Below are 17,153 nucleotides of genomic sequence, written 5' to 3' on the forward strand. Positions count from 1 at the left end.
TGATGCATACAACACTCCCATCTCCATACTCATTGCCTTGTATCAGTCTAAGCTCCACACTTGGAGTTTTCTACTCCCTCATTTTCATTTCTGCATCATCTTGACTTCTTTCAAGATTCATCTCAAATCCCACCTTCTACAGAAGGTCCTTCCCATTTCCTTTAATAAGAGCTTCCCTTCTTAGATTATCTTCTGATATATCTGATATATCTCTGATATATCTGATATGGACTTAGTTGTTTTTACTACTAAAAAGTAAGCTCCTTCATGGAAGGGATTGTGTTTTTGGCTGCCTATTTTATCCCAAGAACTTAAAATAGAACCTAGAACACTGTAAACATTTATTAAACAGTGACTGCACTTGGTGAAGTCACCAAATTGCTCTGACAGGGCTTGCTTCTGGCTAGTGTGTGATAGGTACGTCATTGCTTCTGTATTCCATCTTTGCTGGACTCAGCTCTGTTGGCCCTGTTATCTTGGGGTCATTTGTTTTTTGAAATGAACATTCTTGGATTCATGACCTAGGCATAAAGAATGAAATTATTAATAAATTAGAGGAACACAGGATAGTTTACCTCTCAGACCTGTGGAAGGGGAAGGACTTTATGACTAAAGAAGAACTAGAGATCATTACTGATCACAAAATAGAAAATTTCGACTCTACCAAACCGAAAAGTTTTTATACAAACAACACTAACGCAGACAAGATTAGAAGGGAAGCAATAAACTGGGAAAATATTTTTACAGTCAAAGGTTCTGATAAAGGCCTCATTTCCAAAATACATAGAGAATTAACTCTAATTTATAAAAAATCAAGCCATTCTCCAATTGAAAAATGGTTAAAGGATATGAACAGACAATTCTGAGATGAAGAAATTGAAACTATTTCTAGTCATATGAAAAGATGCTCCAAGTCATTATTAATCAGAGAAATGCAAATTAAGACAACTCTAAGATACCATTACATACCTGTCAGATTGGCTAAGATGACAGGAAAAAATAATGATGATTGTTGGAGGTGATGTGGGAAAACTGGGACATTGATGCATTGTTGGTGGAGTTGTGAATGAATCCAACCATTCTGGAGAGTGAGTTTGGAACTATGCTCAAAAAGTTATCAAACTGTGCATACCCTTTGATCCAACAGTGTTACTATGGGGCTTATATCCCAAAGAGATCATAAAGAAGGAAAGGGACCTGTATGTGCACGAATGTTTGTGGCAGCCCTCTTTGTAGTGGCTAGAAACTGGAAACTGAGTGGATGCCCATCAGTTGGAGAATAGCTGAATAAATTGTGGTATATGAATATTATGGAATATTATTGTTCGGTAAGAAATGACCAACAGGATGATTTCAGAAAGGCCTGGAGAGACTTACACAAACTGATGCTGAGTGAAATGAGCAGGACCAGGAGATCATTATATTCTTCAACAACAATACTATATGATGACCAGTTCTGATGGACCTGGCCATCCTCAGCAATGAGATCAACCAAATCATTTCCAATGGAGCAGTAATGAACTGAACCAGCTACCATGAGAAAGAACTCTGGAGATGACTAAAAACCATTACATTGAATTCCCAATCCCTATATTTATGCCCACCTGCATTTTTGATTTCCTTCACAAGCTAATTGTACAATATTTCAGGGTCTGATTCTTTTGTACAGCAAAATAACAGTTTAGGTCATGTATACTTATTGTGTATCTAATTTATATTTTAATATATTTAACATCTACTGGTCATCCTGCCATCTGGGGGAGGGAGTGGGGGTTAAGAGGTGAAAAATTGGAACAAGAGGTTTAGCAATTGTTAATGCTGTAAAATTACCCATACTTATAACCTGCAAATAAAAGGCTATTAAATAATAATAATTAAAAAATCCAGCCTCAAACACCTAAAAAATACTAGTAGTATGACCCTGAGCAAATCACTTAACTGCAATTGCCTTGCAAAAAAAAAAATTAATTAAATTATTTTGGATTTATCAAAAAAAAAAAAGAAAAAAAAAGAAATGAACATTCTGGTTGCTAGAGAACTAGAGCTTTCTCTTAGATAACTCACTTTTTTGTTAGGGTAAGCATTCTTTAGGCTTCCTGATATTAATCTCTAGTGGCTGGACCACATCATCTAATCAGCTTCCACTCTTGTGGGTACCCTCTGAAGAACAAATTGTTGAGACTCTTAGGGGTCAGGAATCTTCATTTTCTCAAATCAATCCCCATTTCTACTATTCTGTAAAATGGGGTCGGTAATAATGCCTTCCTTTCAGGATTGTTATGAGGATCAAAATGTATTGTATGTATAACCTTTTTCCAATCTTAAAGTGCTATGTAAATATCAGATATTATTATCATTTAACACCTTCAGCATCCCATAGGCCCCAAAACACTAGAATTTCTTATTATTTAATGAATTATAGTATGATAGGATCTTATCAGGATGTATAATAGGATGTTAAAGGTCTCTGTTTAGTTCAATCATTATATATGAAGATGAAGAAACTGAATATTTACTATCAAAGGTGATCAAAAGTCTTCTGAATATTCCTGATCACACTCAGGGGAATAAGATGCAACTGGGGGGAAATTTGAATGGAATTTGACATTTGATGATACAAAATTGAAGGGGATGCATTGGGTCAAATATTGACAAAAGTTTCCACACAGTTATGGTAAGTCTAAGTGCACTCTATAAACTGTGTTATACCTAGGTATTTCAGTGTGTGTCTGTATGTTTGTTTTCTTTAGAAGATATTAATATGGATGTAATCTATATTCAGATGATAGTTATTTCATTATGATGAAGTTGATTGGGAATTATAAGCTTGAGGGTGCAATAGGTAGCTAGATGGCTATAGCCATCTATATTATGAAGCAGCAGTCATCAAAACCATTTGGTACTGGCTAAGAAAAAGAATGGTGGATCAGTAGGATAGATTAGATATAGTAATCTAGTATTTGATAAAGCCTTAAACTACAGCTTTTGGAATAAGAACTCAGTATTTGACAAAAATTTCTGAGAAAACTGGAAAATAATGTCAGAAACTCAGCATAGATCTATATCTCACACCTCATAACAAATATAAAGTCAAAATGGGAACATGTTTGGGACACAAAGGATGATATCATAAACAAATTAGGAGACCAAGGGATAATTTACCTATCAACTCTTTGGAGAAGGGAGGAATTTATGACCAAAGAAGAACAAGAGAACATTATGAAAGGCAAAATGAAAAAGGTTGATAACATTAAACTAAAAGTTTTTGCACAAACAAAACCAGCAAAAACAAGTTTAAAAGGAAAGTACAAAGCTGGGAAAAACATCTTTACAGCCACTGTTTCTGATAAAGGTCTCATTTCTAAAATATATAAAGAAATGTCAAATTTATCAGAATACTAGACATTCCCCAGGTGATAAATGGTCAAAAGATATGAACAATCAAATTTCAAATTTAAACCATCTATAGTCATATTAAAAATGTAAATCATTACTGATTAGAGAAATGCAAATGAAAACAATGCTTAGATACCACCTCACACCTCTCAGATCGACTAAGATGATGGGAAAAGATAATAAATGTGGAAGGGATGTGGGAAAACTGGGACACTACTGCATCGTTGTGAAGTTGTAAAATGATCCAACCATTCTGGACAGCAATTTGGAACTATGCCCAAAGGACTATAAAACTGTGCATACCCTTTGACCCAGCAGTGCCACTACTGGGTTTGTATAACAAGGAAATCATAAAGGAAGGAAAAGGACTCATATGTTCAAACATGTTTGTATCAGCTCTTTTTATGATAACAAACTATTGGAAAATAAATAGATGCCCCATCAATTGGGGAATGGCTGAATAAGTTGTGGTATATGAAGGTAATGGAATATTATCGTTCTATAAAAAATGATGAACAAGCTGATTTTATAAAGGTCTGGAAAGATTTACATGAACTGATGCTGAGAGAAACAAACAGAACCAGGAATACATTATGTACAATAACAACAGGAATGTGTGATGATGAACTATAAAGGACTTGGTTCTTCTCGGGGGTTCAGTGATCCAAAGAAATTCCAATAGACTTTGGATAGAAAATGCTATCTGCATCCAGAAAAAGAACTATGAGGATTAAATATAAATCAAGACATGTTATGTTCACTTCTTTTTTCCGTTTTTATTTTCTTCCCCATGGCTTTTCCCTTTTCTGATTTTCTCTTCCAACATGATTCATAAAGCAATATGTATTAAAATATATATTAAAAAGGCAGCTAGAGGTATGTAGGTAGAACTTTGGCCTTAGAATCAGAAATTTGTTATTGTTGTTCAGTCAAATCTGATTCATTATACCTGGAGGATCTCTAGCTATGGGGTTTTCTTGTCAAAGAGATTCTCCAATGCTTTTCTATTTCCTTCTCCTGAAGATTCAGTAAGTGGAGGTTAGAAGTTACCCAGGGTCACACATTCAGTAAGTTTCACAGATTTTACTTACCCATAGGCAAACAGAGGCTGTGACTTGTCTGACAAAGTTTCTGTGACTGGGTTTAAATTAAGATCTTCCTAATTCTGAGCCCAGCACTCCAACCACTATGCTACTTAGATGCCCTGGAGTCAGGAAGACCCGAGTTCAAAACTGGCCTTAGGGGTTGTGTGAACTTGGGCAAGTCACTTAAGCTTGCCTGACTTGGTTTCCTTGACTGTCAAGTCCTTCACAGAGTTATTGTGAGGATCAAATGGGATAATATTTGTAAAGCACTCAGCCCAGTGCTTGACATTAGTAATTAATAAATGCTTATTCCTCTCCCTCCCTCCCTCTTTTCCTTCCTTCCTTCCTTCCTTCAACTCCTTGCTCTAGGGAACTGGATGAAGTGAAACATTTTCAAATCATCATGTCTGACCTTGGTGCTAACATGGTGAAAATATCTATAGAATCACTAAGAAAGGCAATTTCCCTCTTTTCGCATATTGTCTATTTCTGCTCTAGAAAAAGGGAAGCACCCTTTTTCATTTAAATCTCTACTGGAGTGAGTAGCCCTTCTGGAGAGGCAAAGGAGTTGCCTCAGGAAAGAACCTTATTATGATCCACTACAAACACTTGAATAATAATTAGTAAGAGAGAGCTCACTGGAGAGACCATTTCATATTTGATGTGAAATCCAAATCATAATATATATATATATAGGAGTGGGCAGTAGGTGGCACAGTGGATAGAGTACCAGCCCTGAAGTCAGGGACACTTAACTCTTCCTAGCTGTGTAACCCTAGCCAAGTCACTTGACCCCAATGCCTCAGCAAAAAACAACAATAACAACAAACAGGAGGCTTCAGAAGGGGCTACATACTTCTAGAACAGGACAGGATATTTCAGTAAGGACCCTCATTCTTCAGCATACCTTCAAAGGTGCCTTCAAAGTCCTTATCCATCTTGGACCAGATTCTGGGAGGTTTCAATTAATAAGCTTCCACTCTCCCAATTAAGGCATCTTGGACTTCTCCATCATTTCTGTCCTATCATCTCCTAGGGAAAAAAAAACCCATTGAAGAAACCTAAAGAGAACAAAAGCTAGGGACAGAAATTTCTACAATGTGTTCATTGATTTCTCCCTCAATTCATTTCTTGTTTTCTTGACATCCCCTCCTTTTACAGTATATCGGTGGACAGTGTTGGCTGAGCAGTCATGCAGGGGAGTGTGCTGAGCACTCTTGGAGGAGGAAGCCTCTGGTGGCTATGGGAGGGCAGCAATTCCATTGTCATCACTGCCTACTGGCATAATCTGTGGCAAGGATTTTGTTACAGTGACTTTGAAGTGGCTCCACTTTGACGCACAATAAGAAAGCCCTTCCCCTAATTACCACATAATGGAAGAGTAAACAGCCCACAGTAAGAAAGACATATGGAATAGCTTCCATGTGCAGTGTGGAAAAATCTATACCATCCTATACCAAGGAAGGTGACCATGCCATGGAAGAGAGACATTTGCCATGGCAGACCCTCCTTCCTTTTTGTCTACTGCCCCCTAAATAAAATAAGGGTTCTTATGCTAGAGCCTTGGATAGGGTTCAGGGAATCTGTGAACTTTATTGGAGAGAGGGAAAAAAAATACTGTTTTCACTAAACACTTAACTGAATTTTATCATTTGCTTCAATTAAAAAATATTTAATTAAAAGTTAAATTCAATTAAAATTATTTTTTTAAATTTTTGAATATTTTTTTAATTCCTAAAAAGGAGTTGGTAGTCTTCACCAGACTGACATTAAAAAATACTATGAGCCTCTGACTTAGACGCTTTTTATGTATAGTAGTCATACTGCTTCAGCTTATATCCTATGCTGCTCTTCATATTGTCATTAATAGTAATTCACTCAAGCCAGTCATCCTGAATGTGCTTTACTTTGACTGTGAGAAGTTGTCATCACTTCTAGAATATCATTTATTTAGACTAGTGACTGGCAGGATAGGCCAGACACATCTAGATGGCCTATTGCCACTTCAAAACATTCAATTGCCTCAGTCTTCCCTTTTCTGGGAAGCAGATCTGCAGCTTCTTGGTAGTTTTATTGATATGAAATATATTAAATTTATATATTATAGAAAATGATATATATAATTATTTAAAACTGTAATTAATTTGTATATCATCATTTTAAATTATATTAGTCTGGCCTTGATGAATTCAGAATGTCTCAAATTTGTTATCATTTAAAAAATAATTCCTGGATGGAATTATTATTTTATCTATACAAATCTTGAATGTGTCCTCTTAAAATGACTCCCATATATTTTAAGCCTTCCAATTATTTTCAGTGGGACTTGGCCTTTTAATATATCTTCTTGGCTTTTGTTATTCTCACTGAGACATATGGTTGATCTCTCTGATCTATCCTGAGACAAAGCCATAACCAGGCTTCCACTAGTCTCTCAGTCAAGTAACACAACAGTCATAAACTTCTTTCTCTCCCATCCTTGTTGATGTTAAAGCTCAAATTAGCAAGTAACTATGATGGCGTACCTCATGCTCCTGTCCTTAAACTCATAAGGTTCATTAGTACCACAATAGGGGAGAGATATATTGTGGGCTTCATGAATCAATAGCATTTTTTCCATCTATGTTTAGCAGTTAGAGAAGCATTTATAATTTACAAAGTTCTATCTGTCTGTCTATCTATTCATCTATGTACATATCAATTTATTTACTATATCTATCTACTATATATGGATCTACTATTTATCTATTATCTATGAATTATCTATCATCTATCTATCACTATTTATCTCTGTTATCTATATAACTGTCTCTATCATATATCTAACATCTATCATCTATGTATTATTTTTCTTTCTGTCTCTTTCTATCATATACTTATCTAACACCTATCATCTACCTATTATCTTTCTATATCTAGCTTCATGTCTGTCTATCTATCTATCTATCTATCTTCCTGTTTATCTATTTATATGTCTATCTATCTATCTTCCTGTTTGTCTTTCTGTCTGTCTGTCTATTTTTCTATCATCTATCTATCTATCTATCTATCTACCTACCTGTTGTTCTGTCTGTCTATGCATCCATCTGTCTATTGGTCTATCTATATCTATTTATCTATCCTTTGATATCTATCTTATTGATATCCTATCCTTTGATAATACCCTTTGCATGACTTGTAATCTCCCATTTGTAATGTGCTGCCTTCTGATCTTGTCTGTCATGTCCTTCTATGCTGTTTTTTTGTGATCCACAATCACATTCTTGAGAGACTAGATTGTACTATATCTTGAAGTCATAGACAACATTACAAAAAGACTATGGATAAATAAATGTGCCTTCTTTTGTGGGAGGATCTTAGAATTATTAAAATAATTGTATAATTTCCCAGTATTAATCACCACATTGTTCTTTTTGACCCTGAACCCAATTCATTGTTCATTTCTTATATCTATCAAAATTTTGTCTATATAGAATATAAATATATGTATGCCTGTTTATAGACATATATAGCCATATGAATGTAACCATGTGTAAAAATTGAAGGATGAGTACCATAAGTTCTCTATCCAATTATATAAAATAGGCTGGGTAATAAGAATTCTTCATCCACCTGATGTTTCTAAATAAGCAGTTAAAGCAAAATATTTTAAGTGATCATAGATCTCATTCATGAGTTTCTTCAGTCTCCTGGAACTTGAAACAATTCACAAACTGTCTTTTCCATATCGAGTATATGGAAAACCTCACTAGTTTAGGGAATCCATCTTCCATCTTGACTCTCTATTAAATCTTCTCCATGTCAAGTACTGGAGGTGGATGGAAATAAAGAATAACATCTTTCCCTGCTGATGTCTTAATTTTCTATTATTAATGACTAGAGGGTCACTGAATAATGTTATCTTTGATATAACAGCTTTCAAGGCATCTTATACAATTTTGAAATTTGTCAGAAGGAATACTTTACTAATGATGGATGGCATTTATTCAACATTGTAATCTCATCTCAAATTCTCTTGACCACTTGAGTTAGCTTGGTGTGCTTTGTGTACATCATAGGTACTGTACCTTTGATCCTATTGTTCTGCATTAATTTTTGGCAACCTTTGCCAAAATTAGAGACTTTCTTTACCTATATATGAGATTGCTGGGAACCTAATATAAATATCAGCTGTATTCTCGGTGGCAACACATATATTATCCAGCATCCCCAAGTGTTTTAGTAGTATATATAAAAAAAAAAAAAAAAAACTAATTAGTAAAGTATTTGCATGTATTTTCATCTATTACAAAGATCCTATGAGGTAATTGCTTTTATCACCCCAACTTTGCAGAGGAGAAAACTGAAGCAGAAAGAGATTAAATGAATGCTATGCCACACTTCTCTTTTAATGTTCTGACCCAGTTTCCCTAATTGTCCTATTTAGTTACTCTACCTCAGGTTATAACCATTCCCTCTTAATGTTTGATAGGATAAAAGTCTTATATCTTAGACCTTAGGCTATACTTATTCCCTCTTAATGTTTGATGGGATAAAGGTCTTTATCCATTTTAGACATCATTAGAATATCAGGAGCCTCTCCAGTACCTCCCATTATGTCATCCTAGTTGCCTTTCCCCATTAGGACATCCCCATCCAGGTACCTTCCCAATTATGTCATTGTTCTTGTTACCCTATAAAAGAATCTTGTATCTGACATTCACAGATGGATTCTTAGAGACAATAGTCCCATTCAGCCCTGGGACCAAACCATGGATCCATTTGGTCCTAGTAAATCTCTCCCTTTTAAATAAATTATTAAATTGTTCTCTAATCACTATCTTGCTCAGTTTCTCCAGCATTACATGAAGAGTAATATAAACAATAAGCGGCTGAAGATAGATTTGACTTCTGATTTTCCTGAATTCTATCCACTATCACAGTTTCTAGGTCATTAATATAATCTTGTTACTTAAAGTACCCCAAAAGTATTCAGCACAGTTTGGAGTTGGTCATAATCGATTAAGAAACTCTGAAAAGATTAGTGTGGTTAATTCATATCAAGTAGGTTGTGTCCATTATTCTCAGTCACTTATGATTTCTGTGAGGAGATTTAAGCTTACCTGGATATAGATAGGTATTCTTACTCAGGTCACAAGAGTATAGGCTATGGGGGAATAGACCTCACCCACATAGTTTTCTCATCAAATGACTGGATTATAATTGTTATCTCATTGTTGTTTAGCAAAGCTTCAGTCATTACCATTTCTATTGTAGAAGAACCTCCTACAAATTTAGACAAAACATTCAGGAAGGTCACTTGAGACAGTACTTGGTTCTACTTCCATTCTAATTTCCCTGCACCTTTTCTGATTGGTCTCATTTTCAGAAAGACAACAGCTGATTTTTCTTCTTGATTTTTCTTTATGTAGCAAAAGATCACAGCTTCTTTGGGGCTATTTTCCAAAACAATATCCTTGACCTCTGGAAATGAGCCCAGCTGCTCTTCAAAGAGGAATGATGTGGAACAATGGTCTGACAAATAGCCAGTCTATTTGACTTCTATTTGGAAGTCCTGGGCTTCTTTGGTGAAGTCCAGCTGTTCTAGTCTCTTTTTGTTCCTCCTGAGCTTCACCTGAGTGGTCTGCTGGAGGACCTATGAAGTCAATTTTTTTTAGTCTCTGACAAATCTTTGTTCACTTTTCTGCCTAAACCGTTGTGCCAATCTTCCCTTTTATTGTCCTGCCTCAGTTTCCTAATTGTCCTGAATTGTTCTGCTTTAGTTCCTAATTGTTCTGTTTAATCCTGCAACACCACTCCTCCCTCCTAATCATGATGATCCAGATAAAGAGAAAGACCTATTTTAGACATCATCAGAATGTTGGGTGCCTCTCCCCATTCTGTAATCCCGATTTATCAGAATGTCCCATGCCTCCCCCCACCTGTCAGAACCAGATTGATAGTCAGCTATTCCAGCTATTCAGTGCTCTGATTCCCCTTTGCCTTGCTCTATCCTTGTAGCTGAGCCACCTGCATATATATGTCATTGAGAACTCACATCAGTGTGAGGATGGATGAATTCCTGGATGCTTTGGACATCAGCCTTGGGGCAGCATGCCCCCAGCACAATCTCTCCATTTCAAATAAATTATTATAACTCTCTAATCTCTATCTTACCTCAGTTTCTCTGGCATTACAAAATCTTCTTGATTGACTGAATCTGTTATGAGCATGGGAAGTGTAGATTTTGTTGTTTAAGCATAGTTGTTATAATCTTAATTGATCATCTCAAATTCCCTTGATCACCTGGAGCAGTGTAGGGTGCTTCTTGTGTTCCATAGATACTGCACCTTTTATCACACTGTTCTGTAGTAATTCTTGCTAATTTTTGTCAGTAATTTTGCCCAAAGTTAGAGACCTTCTTTATCTACCTCTAAGAGGATGTTAGGAACCTAAAGTAACTATGCTCTGCATCTTCAGTGACATTAAATTGGTTATCTAGCATCTCCAAATATTTTAGCAGTAAGAAAATAGATTTTTTTTTTTTTTTTTTTTTTTTACTAAGGCAATTGGGGTTAAGTGACTTGCCCAGAGTCACACGGCTAGGAAGTGTTAAGTGTCTGAAGCCAGATTTCAACTCAGATCCTCCTGCTCTATTCACTGCCCCACCTAGCTGTCCCCCAAAATAGACATTTATTAAGCTCTTATTGAAATTAATGGCTGTTCCATCTTTAAGGTGTGAGTACTTTATCCTGACAATGGTCTTCTTGCAGTTCCTTGCACAAGACATTCTACAATTCTGTGCATTTTCACTGCCTGTTACCCAGGAATGAAATTATTCATTTCCTTAACTCAGTTTTTTGGCTTCCTTCAAATCCCTTTTAAAACCTCTAAGACCTATAAGAAATCTTTCCTGATCTCCCCAAAGATATTGCTTTCTTTCTATTGGTTATTTCTAATTTATCCAACATATATCTTGTTTGTTCATTATTATGTACATGTTGTTACCTTCTTTACTTCATAATTATGGTGGCTACTCATTCCAATTACACCATGACACTATAATCCCTAGGCTCATTCCTGCCAATTTTGGTGCTTGAAAGAGTGATGTCTTGACTTGGCCAATGTTAACACTGGTTGCCTAGGTCTACAAATAATAATAATCAGTGATCATTATCAATTAATTGATATTTACTTCTGATATGAAAGATCCATGTAAAATGTGAAGATCTTTTTCAAAATCTCTTTGGCTAATGCTCTCACCAAGGGAAACTATAGAAACATTGGTTTAGGGTTCATTTTATTCTTGCAAAAGGGCTTTAAGCTCTCTTGAAAATTCCCTGACTGATGAAACATCTGTGTTAAAAAAAAAATGTTGTTTAAGTCTATAAAAAAATACAGTTGAGATTGTACCTGATTTAGAAAACCTTCAGGAAGCGCTCTTCCTTCCTGAAGAATATTAATTAAAATGTCTTCTTTTGGGTTTCTCCAAAGAACTGGAAATTATGGGAATACTCATCAATTGGGGAAAGGCTGAACAAGTTTTGATATACAATTAAAAACTACTGTGATATAAGAAGTGATGACACTGAGGATTGTGGAAAAACATGGGGATTCTTTCTGACCTTTACAATAGATCCTTTGTTCACACATTTCCTTGCTAATGTCAATGTCTTTATCCCTAGATTAGCAACTGGGAACTTTTGTTTCATTTTGGAACAATTTAACCTCATTTACTATTAATTGAGAATTTCAACAATAGTTTAATGAACATGATCCCCGATAAATACATTGAGTATAATGTAGGGTTCTTAATGCAATCTTTATTCAAGCAGGGCATTTTTCTACTCTTGGTTGGAGAGAATCAAAAAGATACAGCTGGGAAGACCTTACTCTTATCAGTAGGTAAATCAATTTACTCTTATTACTAGGTAATAACTCAATATTAAGGTTTATCTGTTTCCTTCTCCTCTTTAGCTATCCCCATCAGCTTTGTGGAGAACAGGGCAGCTGTGAGCCACTGCGACTTGACCATGCAGATGTGGTGAATTGTACATCCAGCAGCCCAGGACACATGAAATGTGCTGTCATCTGTCAAAGAGGATACATTCTCCAGACTAGCAGTGGAAAGAGACTAAAGTCCATGCAGGTAAGTCAGATGGTGTTTGGTTAGAGAGACCCACAGAGTCAACATGACCACAGGATTAATTTCTGGATGCTGGAAGCTTTTCATTTTGTTGATTTTCATTATGAGATTTAAAAAAATTCCTATAAAGGAGCATATAAGGACCTTAACAAAAAAGGTCTTGGCTTTAAAGATGGCAAGGTGGTACATACACCATCTGTGGCTCTGAGATAAGAGATTTTGCAGTTTGAATAAACTGTAAATTCCTTGCCAGGTCTATGCTATAGTAGGAATGCTTGGCATATTCCCATTGCTTAAGTTTTATTGTCTGAAGTCAGGACCATCCTAGTTTGTTTTGGAGAAGACGATACAAAAGTAGTTGGATATGCCAAAGGTTAGATTACAAATAGCTATTCTGAAGTTTAATACCCCTTTTCAAAAAGTCTTAAAAAAGAAGAAATCATCCATTCCCCATCTTTCTCATCACTCATGAGAAGCCTCAAATACACTGGTTTAGGAAGAGGTTGCTTGGCTCATTCTCACTCTTTGATTAAATTTCACAAATTTCAATAATCTTTCTACAAATAATCATCCATTCAACAATTTGAGTGGCTACTATGTACAATGAACCCCATCATATTATGTCAAAAGAAAGCATTCTCAACCCTCAAATCAGTGATCACACATACTAGAGATATTATGAGATATTAAGGGTTGAAATGACCTTTCCAGTAAGTGAAGGGGGACCCACTGTCTCCTACTTTGAGATAGTTTTCACTGTTTAGACATTTTTACTTACATCAAGTCTAAGTTTGCCTTTGTATATCTTCCAATATTTGGCCCTAATACCCAAACTATGGGGCCAGGCAGAACAAATCTAATCTCTTGTAACATTAATGTTAACACCAATGAGTGCTGAGGAGCAGGATAGAGGTCTTATGCTTTATTTTACTTTCCCCATCTGTAATCACAAAGGATGTAGCCTTTGCCTCTTGGGAAGCAGATACCACATGTTTCCCTTCTATCCATTCTGTCTTTCTTTCATTCTCTTGGATCAGGGACAATGGGAAGGATTTCCCCCCCTTAGACTTGCTACTTCTAGTAAGCTCCACTCAGTTTCTGAAATATTGGAAGTTTAGGTTTTTTTTAACTAAAATGAATGACCCCAAATTCCCTTTTAAAGTTCTACTTTGGGATGTTCACAATATTATTGTGAAATGTACGACAGAGAACTTCTAAAGGAGAGAATCATATTATGGAAGACATTAAATTTCAGGCAGAATTTGAATTTTTATTTTAGAAGCAATACGAAATGACTGAATATATATATATATGTCTATATTGGCTAGATAATTGGGGTTAAGTAACTTATCCAATGTCATACATCTGGGAAGCATTAAGTCTCTGAGGCAGGATTTGAACTCAGATTCTCTTGACTCTAGGGCTGGTACTCTATACTGTGCCATCTAGCTGCCCATATCACTGAATATTTATTTTTGGAAAGACATGTGTTATAGTCAAGTCTTTGTTTTGAGAGTAATGATTAATTAGTTTTGGGGAAGATAGACTGGTAAGGGGAGATCCTGGACTCAGGGAAACCAAATCAAAAGCTATTGTATAGTTCAAAGTAGGGTCTGAAGTAGGGTTCAGACTCTATCTTTGAAAAGAGTATGTGGGGACAGCTAGTTGGTGTAGTGGGTAGAGCACAAGCCCTGAAGTCAGGAGGACCTGAGTTCAAATTTGGCCTCAGACATTTAATACTTCCTAGCTGTGTGACCCCAGTTGTGGAAGGAAGGAAGGGATATGTGAATGATGTTATGGACATAGAATTGGCAAGACAACAATTGATTGAATAGAAGGGGTAAAGAAGGAGAGGAGTCAGGAATGAATCTGAGGTTGTAATTTTGACTGATTGGAACGATAGTAGCACACTTAAGAGAAAAAGAGGAAACTTGGAATAATATTAGATTGAGAGAAATGTGATGAGACCCAATTTTGATTTGTTGAGCTGGGTGGCCTATTAAGACTTCCAGGAGGGGATATCCAGCAATTTATGGGCCATGCAGAACTTGGGAGTTTAGTACTTCAGGACATCCTGGATAGAAATACATATCATCTAAAAACATTATTCTGTGATTCTGTCAATAAAACAAAGCAGAAAGGTGAAAACTTTCTTCTGCTATCCTCTGCCTAGTCCTGACTTAAATGAAGGTTGAGTTACACTGGCAGAACTAGATATAGAGAAGAAAAAAAATTTTTTTTTTACTTTAGAGTTTCTCCTTCTGAATATAAATGACATTTCTACTGTATAAGAATGGAGAGGCAATGTAGCATAATATTAGCTGACATTTATATATGTCTTACCTCTGACTTATTCTAGGTGTATGATCATAGAGCAGTCACTCAATATCCCAGACAAACTGCCAAGACTATAAATTACAAAGGAACCAGTAATTTTCACTTACAAAGGAAGTTTCTATATTGCAATTTCCCTCTGCCAATGAAGTCATAGGTCTAAACTCCTCTCACCTCAAAATAGTGAGAATTGAATATAATGAATTTAATATTATTACCATAAGAATGATGATTTAAATATAGGTTATTATGAATTTGTTGTTTAATTATAACCTCAATATTAATATACTATTAGTGATGTTTTGTTGTTGTTTGTCCTTTGTTCTTGAAGAGGACCATGACATTAAGGAGATGATGCCATAACATATGAGTGAATTGTATTGAAGTGAGGGAGGACTGTGCAAAGTTACCAGCCTCATTTATTCCTCTGGAGCCATCTGGGTCTAACGGCCAGATATATACATACAAACATGCAGACATACAGACACACACACTATATATATATATATATATATATATATATATATATATATATATATATATATATATATATGCACACACACACATACATATATAAAACACAAACAATTGTTATTTACATTCACTCTCTAAGTCAATCAGGGCCCAAACAATGATCAAATGGAAGTTGGCTTGAGATCTATAGTTGAATAATCAATGAGAATCAGAATGGTTGTGTTTAAAGCATGGTCCTTAATAAAGATCTAGTCCATAATATTATCATGAATATCTGCATGATATTTAAAATTAAAATGACCCCTCCTTTGAATGCTAGTAGCTGTTTGATTATATTTAACATATTGGGCCTTGCAGAATAATTACTTGTGTGTACATCTCACCTTCCTTATAATATGGTAAGCTCTTTGAAAGTAAGGGCTACATTTAATTAATTTTTCAATTCTCCATGCCCCCTGGCATAATGTCTTGTATATAGTGTATGATGAATGAATATTTACCCATTTAAATCCAATACAGAAAAGACAAATAGTTACATAGAGAAGAAAGAAAGAAAAAACAAAATAGGGCAGAACAAAAAGCCATTGAAAAGAAATTGGAAAGAAGAATAGAACAACTTATGTCTTGAGTAGTGACTGAAGCTAAAAAAAGAAAAAAAAGAAAAAAGAAAGAAATTGAAAATGTTATATGTCTATTAAAGCATCTTAAGAAACTCGAGAAAAAAAAAAAAGTTGAACAGAGTTGAACAAGGTGAATGATCATCTAATCACCACAGAGAGGTCTTAACAGATATTCTTAAAATAGAAATGCAATAATTAGAGTTTGAAACAGACTTCTAAGTGTAAGGGAAGAAATGTCCCAGAAATAGTAATGGTGTTTATCAATGTGATAATAGGTCAGAGCCTTTCAGACTGAAAGCCACAGACCAAAAATGGTGGTGCAACCTTTGTCATCTGCAGGTATTCTCCAGTTGACCTGTCGTTCATTGGCTTACAAAGTTTAAATATTTCTAGGGAGGGTTCAGCCAATGATCAGAAGGTGATAGGAATGTTTTTCTCTGAAAACATATCTAACTACCCTTGAATTATAACTCTATAGAATCAGATTGAAAAAAAATTGTTAATACAATGAATCATCCTTGGCTATAAATAAGCATGGGAGAGAGGGATTATGAAGACTTTTGCTGGTCAATACACTTATGACCCTGAAACTATTATTTTTTTAAAAATTATTATTATTTGAAAGATGGTGTCAATAACAGTCTCTTATCTTTGTGACTATTAAGTATTTTCTCCAGGGCTTTTCTTGTGAAGGAAGGGAGAGTAAAAGTGATAGCTGAGATTTTGTGATTAATAATTTTATAGTAAGAATTTGAAAATTCCCCTGTCTTCAAAGATGGTGTGAAATGATGAAACAAAAAGAATAGTCATTCAAATTAATCAGTATTAATGTGGATAGACATCTCTAATAAATGACCAAAAATCTGTCCTTGGGCTTAGAGGGAAGAATAAAGGAATAAGTCCTTACACCTAAGAACTGTGCTTAAGAACTTTTCATAAATATTACCTCATAAGATCCTCAAAATAACCCTATAAAGTAGGTACTGCTATTATTTCCCTTTTATAATTGAAGAAATTGAGGCAAACAAAAATTAAGTGACTTGTCCTGGTTCACATAGCTAGTAAATGTTTGAGGATGAATTTGAACTCATGTTCCTGACTGTAGGCAAGTACTCTATC

General features: G+C 35.3%; 1 protein-coding gene across 1 annotated transcript in view; it reads left to right on the top strand.

Annotated features, from left to right (window-relative positions):
• PAPPA2 (pappalysin 2) overlaps nt 1–17,153 on the top strand; it is a 363,317-nt gene that overhangs the window by 235,264 nt on the left and 110,900 nt on the right. Inside the window, exon 14 of the mRNA XM_003767459.3 lies at nt 12,438–12,609. Coding sequence (XP_003767507.1) covers nt 12,438–12,609 — 172 coding nt within the window. The remainder of the gene's footprint in view (nt 1–12,437; nt 12,610–17,153) is intronic.

The sequence above is a fragment of the Sarcophilus harrisii genome, chromosome 4 (assembly GCF_902635505.1).
Source record: "Sarcophilus harrisii chromosome 4, mSarHar1.11, whole genome shotgun sequence".
Taxonomy (NCBI): domain Eukaryota; kingdom Metazoa; phylum Chordata; class Mammalia; order Dasyuromorphia; family Dasyuridae; genus Sarcophilus; species Sarcophilus harrisii.